We start from the raw sequence: 16,442 nt of genomic DNA on the forward strand, positions 1-16,442 counted from the left end.
AAATATTACATTCCAACTTTTTTTTGCACTTGAAGCTTATATTTAAACTAGCAACGACTAAAACTGTGGCTCATGTTGGTGCGTAACTGAAATGTTTCAAAGAAAAATCTTCATTACAAGAAACCAGAAGAGTGTTTTATAAAGATTTTATTTCATGATACACAACTATGACAAAACACAAAATCATAAATCTCAAATGAAAGTGAAGAGTGTACAAATCTATCTCACAATAAAAAAAATACATATTGTGTCAAATGACCAAGGAGAGGAAGATCTGGCGCATTTCCCTTTTACGCAGCGCCAAACTCAAGCGGCTAAATGCACAAGCTTTGACAGAATTTGCATGATAGCTTTTGTTATATATACAGACTGTGCGTGTGTGTGTGTGTGTGTGTGTGTGTGTGTGTGTGTGTGTGTGTGTGTGTGTACTGGACACTGACCGTGCAACTCTCACGTTAATGCAGGCCACTCTTTTGCGGACAATTCAAGTACTACAACAATTTGCACTGTGATCAAGTGTCCGCACGATCCTTTTCCCTTTTAGTGCTGTGGAATCGTGGAATGTGCGCGTTTACAACAAGTCAAAGCAACACTGTTTTTGGTGAGGTGATCAAAGAGTTCACAGTGACGAATTTTTGGGTGAATACACACGTTTCTTGGTGTGTGAAGTAACCAAGAAAACAATACTTCTTATTTTATTATTATTAATATTATTTTCACAATACATGTGAGACATAGCAATGATATTAATGATGATAATATATATAAAAAAAACAATCTTAATGCTGCAAATGTCACAAGGACCAAACTGTGGCTGAATTCGTTTGAGTATTCAGGGCTCCACACCTCCTTTAGGGTCAAACATGAGATAAAGAGCAGCGGGATGACCATCATGCAGAGATGTTGCTCTCAAGTCCATATCTATTAGGTAGTTATGTTGGGCTTTCATGGTCATGAGGTGAAGACTTATCCCCTCTCAGTTCTTTTTTATTCCAACTATTCCTTCTTCTTGTGTTCATCCTTCCCTTCTTCTGCTGCGCCACTGCGTTCCTCCTCCTGAGAGGATCCTGTCTGTTCACTTCCAGTCACCGTCGAGGTCAGGTTGCTCTCTTTCTTCCACTTCATGCGTCGGTTCTGGAACCAGATTTTGATCTGGCGCTCCGTTAGGCACAGCGCGTTGGCGATTTCGATGCGTCTGCGCCTGGTCAGGTAGCGGTTGAAGTGGAATTCCTTCTCCAGCTCAAGTGTTTGGTAACGAGAGTAGATTTGACGTCCTCTGCGTCTGTCCGTCCCGTAGCCCACTCCTGCTGGAATACCGAGTAAAAACACTCATTTAATCGCCTGCACGCAAAAGAAAATCACCTTTAATCTCTGGAAATAATAATAACACGTTGTTCAAACTTTAATCTGAGTCAATTTTTAGCTGCTACAGTGAAACTTATCTCCAAGGAACATTTACTCTATTATGCAAAATTATGAAAGCATCCTTAATCCATTGGCTCCGTCTCGTGTTACCGATTATGGCCACTACATCACTGTTTAAATGAAAGCTGTTTGTTTGCACATGTTAAGGCCCATCTACGAGTCGAGCAGATACAGTAATGTTTTATGGGGCCATAAAAAGTAACTTACTCTCTTGGTAAGACATATCGTAAAACTGGCCCATTTCCCTAATTTATTTGTCGTAGTAAAACTCACCGCTGTGTGAGTTCATGCGCTGCATCCACGGGTAGATCGGGATGTTACTTTTCTGCTCCTGAGCTCCTGCTCTTCCTTGATCCAGACTGTACTCTTGAGCAATGTGGCTCTGTGAGTTGAGTCCCATGTTTGTTTGCCTGCAGCTGGGCAGCACGTCCTTGTCCTGAAGGAACACGTTTGATCCATAGTCGTACTGAGCCCGGCCAGAGCCGAACACGACGTTTTCTTGAGGGGAGTAGAAAGGTGCGTATATCCGATTCTGGGTCACAGCAGCGCCGTACGACGAAAAATGTCTGACTGTGTCATAGGTGGTGGAGTTCAGGGGGACGTTTGGCAAAACCTCTTGACCACCGGATAAATGGCAGGAGAGCGACGGGTTTGCGAAGTAAGAATTCATACCTTGCTTTGGAACCCTCTCTCCAACTCTCCCCACTTCTTTATCGGTCTCTTTCTCAGTAAATCTCCCTCCCGCCTGTGTCAACCAACCACACCTTTCTCCTGGATCTTCACTTCTTTCCTTGACTTTTTTCCTGCCTCTCCAGCTGGACGTGGGACCACTTTGAGGATTGAATATTATTAATTTCCAATCTCCGGTTAAGACGCAAAAACGCGAGTGTTATAGCCGAGGCTTGGCTCGGCGAGAGACAATATGACAACGTCAGCTGACCACTCTCGACCAATTGAGACGCAGGATGTCAGGCGAAACTGTAGCTTTTAGCTCAGCGCTTGAACATTAGTGCTAAATGCCGATAAACACAACGCAGACGTGGAGTTGCACACTATCCAGCTCGACTGGATGGGAAGTTTTTTGACTTGAAGTTTACGCGTCTCGTTTTGGAGAAAAGCAGAGCGCAGAAAGAAGTGAAAGGAAACAGGAAATGCGAATAGAGACACAGAATCATGAAGGTGCTGTTAAATAAAATCACACTGACACACACAGTCTCACGTGCAGCTAAATGCCCTTAAATGTGAGGTTATTGTGTCTTTTATTTCTTCCCTGCTATCATTTGTCACCTTTTCTGCGAGGGTTAAAACAAATATTGCGCATTAATAACAGACAGATCAATGATTTCCCAACAAACCGTTAATATTTCTTTAAGTTATCTGCCATGTGAGCAGTGCCCATGCTTTTTCAGCGAGCTGATGGGGGTGGTGGAGGTTGGAGGTGGTAAGAATGCGTTTATGGTCTTTCTTCTGTGAGGGCAATAAAACAAGTGACGTTCCCCAGCACACCAACAACTGTCTCTGCAGCAAAGCTCTGCAACCCAGCTTCACAAATGAATGCACAGCTCAGCTAAGTCTCGTGCAAAGCACGTCTATGTTTATAAATTGCATCAGAGAATTTTTTAGTTCACCACATTAAAAAGTTCAGCATAGATTCTTGCAGCAAATGTGTCAGTGCGCACAAAGAGCGCCTTCTAAACTCACAAAACATTTTAAACCACATAAAGTAAAACATAAGGTTTTATAATCTCCACGCGCGTGTTCCTGTCTCTTTGTATTGTTCTAATCTCACCTCGACATTCCTCTGACACACACAGAGGAAACAGGAACCGATAATTATCTCTGCAGCAAATTATGGCTTTTGGAAATTACTTCAGAGTTGCTTTGCACCAAACTGACAAAACTACTTTCGAGACAACACCGACTACATTTAAATTCCTGAAAAATACGAAATTCAAAACCATCCAGAGCTTTTTTTCTTCCTCTCATTTTATTTTATTGTTTTAAGGTCAAATGGAGCGCGTTCCCTCTTCCATTCCAATTTAAATGCTTTTAACCCGAATGGGAAAAAAGAATAAAACTTCATGCGTGCACTTGAAACGACAAGTCACATTACATTCCCGTTATGCAACAAGCCATAAGAGGTACCAATAAAATAATCAATGACGCTACTGAAAATGTCTGCCCAGAGTCGCAGCCGCTCTCGCTGCAGCAGCTCATTGGCTCAGCGCATTGATTTCTTCAATAGGAAGAATCCGCGGAGCCTGGACGCGCAACAGCGTTTGGTCTGTTGTTTGGGATCCTGAAAAAGCCCATAAAAAAGACGAGAACAAAGAGGAGGAAGTGGCTGGTGCAATAAAAGTTTCCCGTCACCTTTTCGTGCCCATTTGTGACATCCGAAACGCACAGAATTTAGACAGAGACCCTCAAAAGTTGGAGTCTGCACTGCAGCAATAATGTGCGTTACTCTGCTTACTTTAGCACGATATATTAAATATTTTATTCCAGGGTAAAAAAAACTCACAAAGTAAATTGTTATGGGTTCTTTATTTCTCTCTAATTTATTTGGAAATTAAAGTTTGGCGAGTTTTACGCACATAATTTGAAAATTCGCCCTAATTAAAACTTCAAAGCGGAATTCCAACAACATCGTTAGAGGTAAAACACAAAGAATAAATAATTTCATTAATTAACGAGCTTAGCTGTGCAAATTGTCCTAATTTGTCATTGCTGCCAAACAGGATTTGTATTGAATTTGAGGCTCGCCTCATTCTTTTTAACAAACAATTTTGTCTACGCATTTGGAAAAGCGCTTTCAAAAGTGTCAAATATCGGCATTTAAGAATTAGTTTTCTTTTACAACAGATTTCTGTTAAATGAGTTTTCTAAACTGGGTTTCTATTTTCAAAATCTAATTGTTGCTCACAAACACCAACAGGAAAAACACGCTGGACGGAGGCACTGCTGGGGCTGTAAAGGCTAAACAGAGAAGCCAATGTGTGGACTGGAATGCAGCAGAGGTTGTGTCAGTGTGCAGAATCAGAAAGGTCATTCTATCCCCAGAGTTTTAGTGTTTTATTGCGGCCCGTGAGGCAAATCACATGCACGGCTTTTCATGCACGATGGGAGGAAGCCGTTTGGCTCCACGGTATCCAAAAGGGCGTTTGGACTAAAGATTAAAAACTGGAAAAGGAAAGCTTGAAAAAAAGATTCGTTGCAAATGATTTTAATCTAAAATAAACGTATTATTTATAATACGTTTTAACTAAACGACAAAGCTGTATTATTATTATTATTATTATTATTATTATTATTATTATTATTATTATTATTATTATTATTATTATTATTATTATTATTACAACACCATAATTAGCTCATGTGGTTTTCAGGCCTAAATGGAACAGCAGCTTAATTGCGCCCGTCCACATCTGTGAACCTAAAGCTTGTCTTTTATTATCCTGGAAAGATAAGTTATCATCTTACGTCACAACACAACTCAGTATTAGTTATACTGGACCTTTAAAATTTCTACATTATCAGCCATGATTAAAAACACAACTAGGGAAGCAAACTCTGGTGTTTCTTCTCTTCTAATAAGGAGTTATTTGCGTCCTAACAACGTAAAGCCCCTCTATGCGCGCTTTAGCATGGCTGGCCGGCCCAATTAATGCCCGGAAGTGTTCGACTTTATGCTCGTTAAGCACTCAGGAAGCTGTTGCCCAATGAGCACTTGTTGATCCACACATCATAAATTATGACCATTAGTAGGCAAAAAAATTTTGCCCTGTCGGGATTTGTAAGTGAGGTTTTAAATGTGGTGATGCGGACAGATTCACGACTCCATGAAGTTTTATGGAAGCCATCCCTGCTTTTAAAGACACCACGGGGCTAAACAATAGACTGTGGTTTCCTCTTTTTATTTTAAACTAAGATTTACCTAACAGCATAAATGGCATCTATTACGTATCTCCATCTCATCTCTCGCTCTCTCTCGCTCTCTCTGCAGGCAGACTTGGTCAGCTGCGGACGCAGCCATTGCAGAAGCTTCATGAGGGGAGAGAAAAACGAGAGTAACAGTAGGTTATGAGACTTTAAAGGCGTCTACACAAAGGCTTTGTCCAATAATCAAATTTTACAAGATTGAAACGTGGTGCTGCTGAGCTGCAGCAGCAGACACAAGAACGAGAAGTCCCTTTATTGCGCCATATTTTGTGTCGTCGCAGAGAAAACTCAAAGGGGACATTTCTGCTTTAAATGGACGCGCGCGCGCGCACACACACACACACACACACACACACACACACACACACACACACACACACACACACACACACACACACACACACTTTTTCTTACTAATCATAAGGTGATTTTCTTATTAACTTGTATTTATTATTATTGTTTAGTCGAATATTGAGAAAAATATCAGATGATTTATTTTACTTTATTTCATTTTTTGCCTCATGTTTCTGACTCACTTTTGTCCTGCAGGCACTGAGATGCCGTAAAATATAATTTTTCCGCATAAAGAAGAATAAAAACACCTCTTTCCTTTTCATCATGTCGTCAGTGATTATGTCACACAGCAATACGTCACACGGAGCGGTGCATTTTATTTCGCTGCCTCAAAATAAAACATAAAACAAAGAAATTGGAGCAAAAATTCCCCTCTTGGAAAGGAAAGAACAACAAATCAGACAACGGGAAACACTCCTTGGTGTCAGCCCGAGCATTTACAGCTTTGGCAGCAGCCTATCAGCTGAATCAGCTGACATCCGCAGTGAACAGTCGCCGAAAACCAGGAGCCATAAACAACAAACCTCAACACCCGCCCACAGCAATTCTCAGCGCCTCTTGTCGCTAGGGGGCACTGCCGGGAGCCTCTACTGTTTACCATGTTTCTCAATCTCCAGCCTACACCTTTACATATATTTATACACGCGTGTGCGTCTGTGAAACACATGCGTCATGGATGCCATTTAATTTACTGGCAGAACCCGCATCTAGCACGTGACAATGAGAAGAATACAAGCTAATTAAAGCACATCAGCCATCTCTTGATGTAATCCTCAACGCCTGGTCAGATGGGCCTATGAGTGATGAGAAAGTTACCCATCAGAGAGCGATCTGTCACAACAGACTGGCATCAATACGCACACACCAAAACAGGCCGGTATTAGTACGCGCAGGTGCACCGGCCACAGACGACTAATGACAAGCGCTCCGGGCATCTCCAGGTCAGGTCAACAACACAGAATGGACACTTTCAACTCCTGTGATCCTACATGCTCACATCGTTTCAGCTCAGCAGCCAGAAAAAGGGGACATAAAAGGTAGCAGAAGTGTGTGATCTTACCTGAGCTGGCTGCCTGTAGGCGCTGTAGGCGTCACAAACAGCTGAAGGGGTCACGATGGCGAGACGCGCAATATCAACAAGACGCGCATCTGCCGCGCACAGCTGGCTGTCGATAAGGAGCTCTATAAGGGCCAGGGTGTCTGTCTGCCGGGAAAAGTCTTTTCTTGCAGGCTTGCTTGCTCTTTTTCTTTCCCAGTCGCGGTTTTATTGCCTCCGGAGGAGGGGTGGTGAGGGGGGATAAGCGCAGGCAGAGGCTGGTAGAGGCGGCGACTGTCCCGAAGATCCTACAGCCAGGAAGTCGGAGATCGGGTGAACATCACATGCAGCTGTGACCCAAAATGACTGCGCAATTTTTTTTTTATTTTACATAAGCGAGGAAGAGAAACAGGGATCTATGCTCTTGCTTTTAGTCTGCTGCTGATAGAAGGGAAGGACCAGAGAATAGACAACAGCATAAAGTTCATGTTCATAGAGCGTGTGCCACGTGGCTCGCTGCAGCCAATCGCAGAAAGGATTCAGTCGTAAACTTTTATTACTCAGCTGTAAATTTCTCCCTTTAACAACCAGGAATGTTTGCACCCATCTTTTAGTTCCCTTTTTACGATAGAACACAACTAAAAACGGCTACAGACAACATGAGCCGCGATGCTCCTGCTGCTGATGATGCAAAAAAGTCACAAATCAAAAAATATGACACATCCTTGGGTGCCAGGGCGTGCTCATAGCAGCGGGGAGAATGAAAAATAAAACATGAAAAAGGGAATGATGAGACTGTTTAGGAAGCAAAAGAAAATTATAAAAAAGTTATCTTAAACTTAGGGATTGTGCATCACCTGTCTAACGTCAAGTTCATCCGCTCCACAGTATCCAGCGTGCACAAAAGGATTCAGGCCAGGGATGACTCAGTTTCTCATTTATATTTTGAAATTAGCGGCCATTCTGATGAAAATATGTAAACGATTGAAATCCAAGATGACTGAAGATTTAGTCACAAAGACACAAAACGCATCTGTATGCTAATTATTTTTCATTCAAGACCATCAGTGTGGTGTTATGTTCCACATAAGCATTCTGTAATTACATTTTATAAAAAGATAAGCACCTGCGATGGACTGGCTCTCTGTCCAGGGTGTGCCCCGCCTGATTGCCCATTGAGCGCTGGAGATAGGCACCAGCTACCCCCCCCCCCCCACCCCCCCACCCCCCCCACCCCCGCGACCCTACGTGCACAAAGCGGGTTCAGACAATGGATGGATGGATGGAAAAATATAAGCCCACTCATACAAAATGTCACGTTGATGCGTTATTTTTAGCCATTCTAGCGCTTTTACGCACGCATTTATGGAACTAAACCATTTCTTTATTCTTTATTTTATATAGACATTTAGAACTGAGTGGCACAGATTAAAGGTAACATACTCATACTGACAGTCAAATGAAATTGGATTGGATTTTATTTAATGGAAAGCGGATTATCGCAGGCCGTGATCCCCACACTGAGCTGCGGCGCACGGACACTACAGACGCAGGCCAATGTGAAACTGCCTTTACACCCCAATAAAGTTTACTGCATGTACTTTAAACTTTATTGGTAATATAACCTTCTGGTAAAAGTGCACACACACTCACACAGAAAGTGAGGAACTGGGCACGAGATTACTAAGATTTAAGGACACAGCCCAGATTTTCTCAAGTCTGCAAAGTGAGAATAGAACACTCGAGGCGCAAAAGCAAAAAACCGGAACGCAGCGAGCGTAAAACCCTTGGATACGAAAGAAATAAACATGTTTGCTTTTTATGCTTCAGGCTGTATTGTGATTCAAAAATGCCAGAAAATTCAGGAGGACATTTTAGTCCAAGAGGCAGAAAAAAAATCCCCAAAAGGCCCCTTCGATGTGTGTATACTGACAAAATGTTATTTTAAATCTAAATAACACGAGCCTTGCTTTATTTATCTGTATTCTTTCATTTATTTAACTGGGATCCAAATTATTCCAAGAAAATCAATCAGACAAAAAGTTGATATGAAGTTTAAAATTAACGCCATGGATTCTGATTGTGAGGAAATGAATCCCGTTATTTTATGGTTTACTGAGGGATTCTGGTTTCAGTTTCCTGCATTTGCATCCTCTGTTTCGTTTCAGCATTGAGGAAATGACTTTCGTTTATTCAAATACGTTCTAACTGCATGGATATAAAAAAGAAAGACTAGATACAAATCAGCTGGGATTCAGGAATATTCATGCGTGGAAATGAAGTTGCAGCTACTGTTTCGCTCAATTTTTTTATGTAAACATGGCTAAAAGCATTTGGAAAATACAAATAAAGATAATCTGGGATTTTAATTGTAAGAAAGGAGAATAAAATAGGGATCAGCTTGGTTTATTAAAACGTCACAAAACAGCAGATTAATCTGCTGATTTGTGTCTAAAAGCAAAACTTCATACTTTATAAAATAATTGTTTTAAATTTATATCATTTTATGGTTTATTTCAGCTCCTATTGTCTCCGAAGCAGCAGCAGATGAGGGGAGACGTCCCGTCACCTGCTCTAGGCCTTTTCCTGATTCCACGGCGCTGATGCTCTCAGGAGCTTCGCCTGCGCACCTACAGCTCTACAACACCTTGCAGTGCAGACAGACGAGTCCTCCCTCATGCTCCGCCATTACTTAGTCTGATAATGAACACCGCGGGTCAGATGTTTATTCATATCATCTCAAACAGCCATTATTCTTCAAGAGACTCATTAAGAAAAGTCTGGAGTCCTCCCTGATGAGAGGAAGTTTTTATTTATTAAGATGATGAATCAAAAACAACTCCGGCTGTGGAGAGAATGCGTGCTGTGAGGCGACTCCCAGAGTTTCTTTAAAAGGTACACAGAGACATCTGCAAACGCACATCTGGCGGTTTTCTGTCTTCCTCCTTTTAATGTTTTAGGTTAGAAGGTTTAATTAGGATGCGTGCGCTTTATCTGCACTTTTGCAGCTGACAGCAAATGTTAGGGGCGTCTGCGTTCAAAATGACGATGATAACCCCCGTCAACAAGTTTGGTCGCTTCCTAAACGAATTGTTTTTAATTATTTATGGTAAGGCATGCCTGGAAGTGTGACGGTATCTGACATATTTAACAATTTTGCACGGAAAATGTATTTTATCATCTAAAACAATCTATTTTTAAACGATAACAAACCGTATTTTTTATTTTATTTAGGTGAAAACAATGTTTTGTGTGCGTAATGGCTGGCTGGAAATAAATGTGCTTTTTCAATCAATAAAAAAACCTGAAAATAATTATAACATAATGTGAGTCATCTTGTTTATTTGTGATTTTTACATCAACAATGGTGAGGGGTGGGGGAAACACAACTCTGTCTTTCACAGGAGGAACAACAGGAAACGAGCATATTTGTTAACATCACTATATAACAAGACGTACATAAAGATTATATTCAGTGCAAAAAAACAACTACGCTATATCACCAGCACATCAAAATAAAAGTTCCCTTACTTTTAAAATCGTTGTAATTGTTGCAGGTATCATTTTTACGCAGTCAATGTGCGTCATAGGCAGTTTTTAGTTGTTGGGGAAGTAGCTTGCAATCAAACCAGAGCGATGCCACGCATGTGTGGAAGAGGTGCGGGACAAAGCTCTGAGCTTCTAGGTAGTGCTGTGGTACAATCTTACTATTGGCTTTCAGCTAAATGTCTTCCCAAGACTCACAAATTGTCTTCAACAAGTGTTTATTGTTTTCTGGGTAAATGCTACACATAACTTAATCGTATCAGGTTGATAGAGAACTTTTTCTTTAAAAAAATTTAAAAACAAGATTGAAGAAATCTCTATTGCAATTCTCCCAGGTTTAGGTAGCATGAAAGGATTTCAAACAGTTGCACTTCCCTGGTAATCCTAAAAGACAAAAAGATGCCTGAAGAACGAATGGTTGTTGTTTTCAGGGCATTTACATAAAAACAGGAAATCCTGAAATAATGAAAAAATTAAATATGTTTACTACATGGGCTGTTAGCCAGTGTAACTGCTGCGATGACATCCGAACACTCACTAAGTTACAGGCCTAGGTGTTGTTGATGTTCTTGGAGAAGCTATCATCTGAAATATTTATTTTCCCTACATGTAGGCTTGAATCTATTTACAACACTGTTCGGCGTTGGACTTGTTTTTATTTGAATTGTCTAATTAAGAGGAAATAAAATAGCTACGCCATTTTAATCTAACATGCATTTTAATCCCCCCTTTTGTGTGTTTAGGGGTGATGTCTATTAAAGAAATTGAACTAAGTGTGTGTAGCTTCTCCAAATGACAATCAGGACGGGACAATTGAGGAAAACGGATAATTTTGTCTATTTATGAAAACAATATTGGTGGGATTCCTTCTCCCTCTTGACAAAATGGAAGGGTGGTCATAAAAATGACGCTCTCTGCCTCGTTGAGACTCTTCGTCTGTTTATGGGACCTCTTTCTTTTCTCTCTCTCCTTTTTGAGCCATATAACCATAAAAAGGACCATAAAATCACTCCTTGCTTTCTTCTTTCTCTTCCGTTTCTTTCTCTTCTGCCTCTTCTCCTTCACCGTCCTCGTTGCCCTCTTCCTCAGCTTCGGCTTCAGCCTCTCCTCTCTGACCCGGAAACTTGTCTTTGTTGTTTTCCTTTTTCCACTTCATCCTCCTGTTCTGAAACCAGATCTTCACCTGCCGCTCGGTGAGGCTCAGGGCGTGGGACACCTCGATCCTTCTCTTGCGTGTCAGGTAGGGATTGAAGAGAAACTCCTTCTCCAGTTCAAGAGTCTGGTAACGACTGTAGGTTTGCCTCCCGTTCCTTCTGCCTGGGGCTTGAATGAAATAAAGCCAGAAGTTAGCATGGACCCACCACAGAATCAATTAAAGGAGCATTAAACATATACTTTCACATTAGCAGTAAAGTTTGTGGATCTAATCATATTCTCACCACAAAGCCATAAAGTCGCCATTACGCACGTACGCAGCAAAGTCTCCTAATTAGCAATAACAGATATCCATGTCTGTGTCTTCTGAAGATGTGATCAAATTTGAACCTTTTAAATATTTAAAGTGTTAGAAAGTGCCTCACATAATATAAAATAGAAATTTATTTATTTGAAAAGTCCAAAAAAAATCTATGTTGCTGACGTCATCCTATGTAGGGAAAATGATGCAGTAATCTGTTTAGAAATTGGAAACACATTTAAGAAAAACGCATTTTGCTCTCAAATAGAACATAAATACTCAAAAGTTAGAATTTGAATCCCTTCACACACTCATGCACATTTACAAAGAACGTACAAAACATATATTTAAAAAAAATGAGACGAGTAAACAGATGGGGACAGACTAATGTTGTGTGTCTGTGTGAGCTGATAAAGATGGAGCTCACTCACACCTGCGTAAAGCTAACGTGGCCTGATATTCAGAGAGGGAATCACAGCATCTTCAGAGCTTTTTACGATTATGGCACTTTGAGTATGAGCCTCACTGGGCCTGTGGGTCAGATTAACCCCTAAAACCCGGATTCTGGGTAATCGAAGTATCTTTCAGCTTAACCCCCTTCCTGTCACCTTGCATGCATGATGGTGTGTGTGTGGTGTATCACCATTCTCTTTTCCTCCTCCTCCTCTCGTATAGCTATAATGTGTTTTAAGAGTTTGTGAAATATCTAAAGCGAACGATAATTGCCTTGAAAGATCCGGTGTTATGAGCTGTGATCTGTAATTCAGCGGTTAGAAATCAGCCCTGTATGGACATGTGCTGCAGAGGAACAGCTGCCTGCAGCAGCCTGTATGTGCCCCATCATGTCCTCTCACCTTTTTTCTGTTTAATAGTTTTTTTAAGCTGCTCGGGATTATTTCATGCACATAACATAAACATAAACACACATCTATGACCCACACATGCGCGTGCCACATAGCAAAACACAAAGAAGGAAAAATAATAATAGTTTGATTCTGACCGTGGGGTCTCATCCAAGGAAACATTAGACTGGGAGAGGAGTTTTGATTTAAGTGGCCTTGTCCTTCTCCGGGGTTAGAGCTGCTCGACGATTTACAGTCTGGGTATTGCGCTAGGCTTGCGTCTTGCTGGGTACCATAAAGCGTTTGCCTCGGAAGGGCTTCATATCCATAAAATTTCGTTGCGTCGCCGTGGCAAGCCAAAGCGCAGGGGTTCTGCTGGTAGCCCGGGTTGGAGATCCCCGTGGTCCCGTGGTGAAAAAAGTCCTGCACATGATGGGACGGGTGCTGGAAGCCCGGCGCGGCTGCTCCGGGTCCGTAAACCAGCGTGTGACTGCGGGCGACGCTTTGTGGAAACCTGCAGTCGTAGTAAGTTGGCTCCAGTGACTCGCTGCCTTTGTATTTAGAAAAAAGAGGGTTAACAAAATAGGAGCTCATGTTGAGTTAGCATCAAGCAGACGGGCTCTCGCGCAGCTGAATCTCTCCTTTAGGTGGATGGCAGCCTTTTGTTTAGGGTTCCCAACTCGCACGAGCGCGCACAGACAGACAAACCGGAACTAGGAGAAACGCTGCCCCTTTGGACAATCTACGGCAGCTCACTCTCTCTGAGCCGTGCCTCTCATCGGATTTCTCTCGCCGTCGTGAGTGTGCGTGTCCCCCCCGGTGGTTGCGCGGTCTCAAGCCCGGCTCATGGCATGTGCTTTGGATGTGCGTTGGCTAATGTTAAAGCTGGCTCGCTCCAACGGCTCAGTCACAGACGCTGCTCTTTTCTTTCTTTTTCCTTTTTTTCCAGCTTCCCACCCAACCGCCCCCACCACGAGCGCTCCCACCCCCCTCCTGCCCCCCCACCCCTTCATCTTTCCGTGACCGGTCAGACGTGGGCCCTACGTATATCCACCTTGAGAGGAGCTTCACTAATCATAACCAAACAATCTAATAGGCTGTAAATATGATCCATGCAGTTTGTACAACAAAAATAAAATGTTGTTTAAGATTTAACCAACAGAGGTGGAGCTGCTCAGATGAGAACTAGCATGGTGCTTTTTCTCTGTGGGTTTATTTTGTGTTTGCATCGTGGCTGCGAGGCGTTCAAAACAAGGATTTCTTCTGAATAATAAAGATAAAAGCGGCTGTGCCTTTTCTCCCGTCGGCTCTCGAGCTTATAACAGTTTTACTTTTTTTCTGGAGCACATTTGACCTTTAACTGCCTTCAGAGGGTCAGCAAAAGGATTGGGAGCATCACAGTGTCGCGCAACAACATTAAAACACAAAAATCGACACACGGTGAACATATGGCAAGCCTGCGAGTGAAATAATTCCACTTTAGGACAAAATCCGTCTCCTAAAGCAGCGAAGGCCACGTCGATTGTGCCAGGCGCTGTAAAACACGCAAATATAAACACAACCTATGAATACTAGGTGCCACTTACTGACCCCGTAAAACCGACGAGGATAAGCAGTAAATCTCCTTCACCGTGGAGTTCATAAAATGCAATGTTGGATGTTTACGCACGATCCCCAGCCCTGTTCTGCGCTCTCTCACTCCAATGATACCAATTTAGGGTTATTTTTGTGGGGTTGCTGAGGTTTTATACACATCATCGTAAAATTTGAAAGGAGATGTGAGCGAATTTATGGATTTTTAACACTCTATAAATAAGTAGATTGAGTATATCAAGATTTTACTGAGAGACTGACCAGCTCTTAAAAATACACAAGTTACCACTTGAGTGGGATTCAACAATTAGGTAGCCTATTATTAATATTGTTATTATTACTATTATTGCTGTTGATATTTTAAATTCTAGCAGAATCAACGATACTTATGATGCACCGTTGATGTACACATGCACAAACTTCTAATAAAATGAGTCTATAAATAAATATGACTGTCTCTTAATATTTTTTGTTAGTTTGTTTTTACACATATATTTCACACATTTTAATTACCTTTTTACGTTTTCACTCACAAATTAAAAATATGACTCTTCCAGCTGCATTTGTAATGCACTGTGTGGGATACATGATTGAAAAAGCTAAATTTGCACCAATTTGATGAAAGAAAAAATTTGTCTTTTTAAATAAAATAAAGGGCTGGGGTTAAAAAGCATCCCCATGTACAAAAAATAAACATCATATTTGTTTTCAACATGAAAAACAGCAGAATCGCCCGTAATCTAAATATTCCCGTAATAAAATCATAGAAAATCCTAAACAAAATGTTTTGACTTTTTTTTTTCAAAAACACAACAAATCCGCTGCGTTCCGGCGCACTGCTCTGCGGCCTATTACACCAAATGTGGTGCGTGACCGTATCTGTCACTTTGTCATCAATGGGTAACTCCATTCTTCAGCCAAGCCACAAACATGTTAAAAAAAAAAAAAAAAAAAAAAAAACACCATTAAACGCAGGCACCTTGCAAAACGTTGACCAACAGCGTCATCTAGTGTTGGTATCTGTCCCTTGACCTGATGATTCCACCAATCAAAAACATCTGCGCTCAAATGGCTCTTTCATTTAGCCAGACCATGAGACTTTTCTGTTATACACTGAGTCCTTTTCCTTCTACATAAAGCTGATGTTTGTACCAGTCACTGTAGTTTACTGCACATTTGACAGAGCTGATGCGCTGCAGTTTCCTGTTGTGGTACTTTTATATAAGAGACAGCTCTCATATTTACGCACAACTATTGACTTCTCTCCATCTAATTGTAAGCTAATCGACCACTCTTGTGATGAAGTGCAGGACGGTTGAAGTCAGACGATCAGTAAAAAAAAAAAGTCCTACAGAACTGTGTGCCCGGCTCTGCTTTGAACGGGTCCAGCAGCAGCGTCCATTAAAACCATAAAGTCATTTAGCCCAGACGTCTAGCCAGTTAGTCGAGTTTGCTTTGTTCGTCTGTATTTGAGACAAACAGCCAAGCTCCAGCAGGGGTTGTAAAACTGGCATTTTTGTCCGAGCTGAGCGGAAATGCACTGGATTGGGCTTTGAAACTACAGCATCCTGTCCGTATTGTTACTCGCCACAAAAAGGCAATTTAGGCCTATCCCAGGAAACAAACGTGAGGCCAGGGAAACTGTCTCTCACGTAGAAGTCAGCAGATTCTCCACACAGTTCGCAAACTCCGAACAGATAAACTACATTTAAAATATAAATGGTGAGTGTAAACTAAAGGGCGGGGCTCCATAAAATAAATATCCACGCAGCTGGTAATAATTCTGCTCCTGAAAACTTTAAGCGAGATTTAAATCTCACATTTGTTACTTCAAATATATATTTTAGAAACTAAACATGCCTTTAATTCGGTGTTTTTTTAAAGTGAAGGTTCCTAAATAATTATAATGTGTCACTAACAGGAGTTTATGAGCTGCTACTCGGGTTTTTATTTATTTTATTTTTGGAGGAACTGACTGAATTTGTGCCTGCTTCATTCAGGCCTCAGCTGTTTGCAACATAAGTCTATTTTTTGTTATTAATATATATATATATATATATATATATATATATATATATATATATATATATATATATATATATATATATATATATATATATATATATATATATATATATATATATATATATATATATATATATATATATATATATATTCCATTCTGGGTTAAGTCATTTCAGGGCTGCTTTTTCAGCCAAACACAAAATAACCAAAGGAACACAGAAAA

General features: G+C 41.1%; 3 protein-coding genes across 4 annotated transcripts in view; all 3 read right to left on the bottom strand.

The window, feature by feature from the left end:
- The window catches only part of hoxc10a (homeobox C10a), a 48,805-nt gene that overhangs the window by 19,836 nt on the left and 12,527 nt on the right, over nt 1-16,442 (bottom strand). The window lies entirely within an intron of this gene.
- hoxc6a (homeobox C6a) lies at nt 135-6,775 on the bottom strand. Of its 2 annotated transcripts, none has more exons than XM_015967925.3 (2): nt 1,699-6,775; nt 135-1,304 (listed from the first exon to the last, which is right to left on the bottom strand). In XM_015967925.3, the coding sequence occupies exons 1-2, from the start codon at nt 2,093-2,095 to the stop codon at nt 997-999; spliced, it is 705 nt and encodes a 234-aa protein (XP_015823411.1). In that variant the 5' UTR covers nt 2,096-6,775; the 3' UTR covers nt 135-996. The 2 variants fall into 2 exon arrangements, with proteins under 2 accessions (XP_015823411.1, XP_015823410.1); XM_015967924.3 differs by having other exon boundaries at nt 135-1,307.
- hoxc8a (homeobox C8a) lies at nt 10,083-16,203 on the bottom strand. The gene is made up of 2 exons (XM_015967923.3): nt 12,760-16,203; nt 10,083-11,626 (listed from the first exon to the last, which is right to left on the bottom strand). Exons 1-2 carry the CDS (start codon nt 13,193-13,195, stop codon nt 11,310-11,312), a joined length of 753 nt encoding a protein of 250 aa, XP_015823409.1. The 5' UTR covers nt 13,196-16,203; the 3' UTR covers nt 10,083-11,309.

The sequence above is a fragment of the Nothobranchius furzeri genome, chromosome 15 (assembly GCF_043380555.1).
Source record: "Nothobranchius furzeri strain GRZ-AD chromosome 15, NfurGRZ-RIMD1, whole genome shotgun sequence".
In the NCBI taxonomy this organism is placed as follows: Eukaryota; Metazoa; Chordata; class Actinopteri; order Cyprinodontiformes; family Nothobranchiidae; genus Nothobranchius; species Nothobranchius furzeri.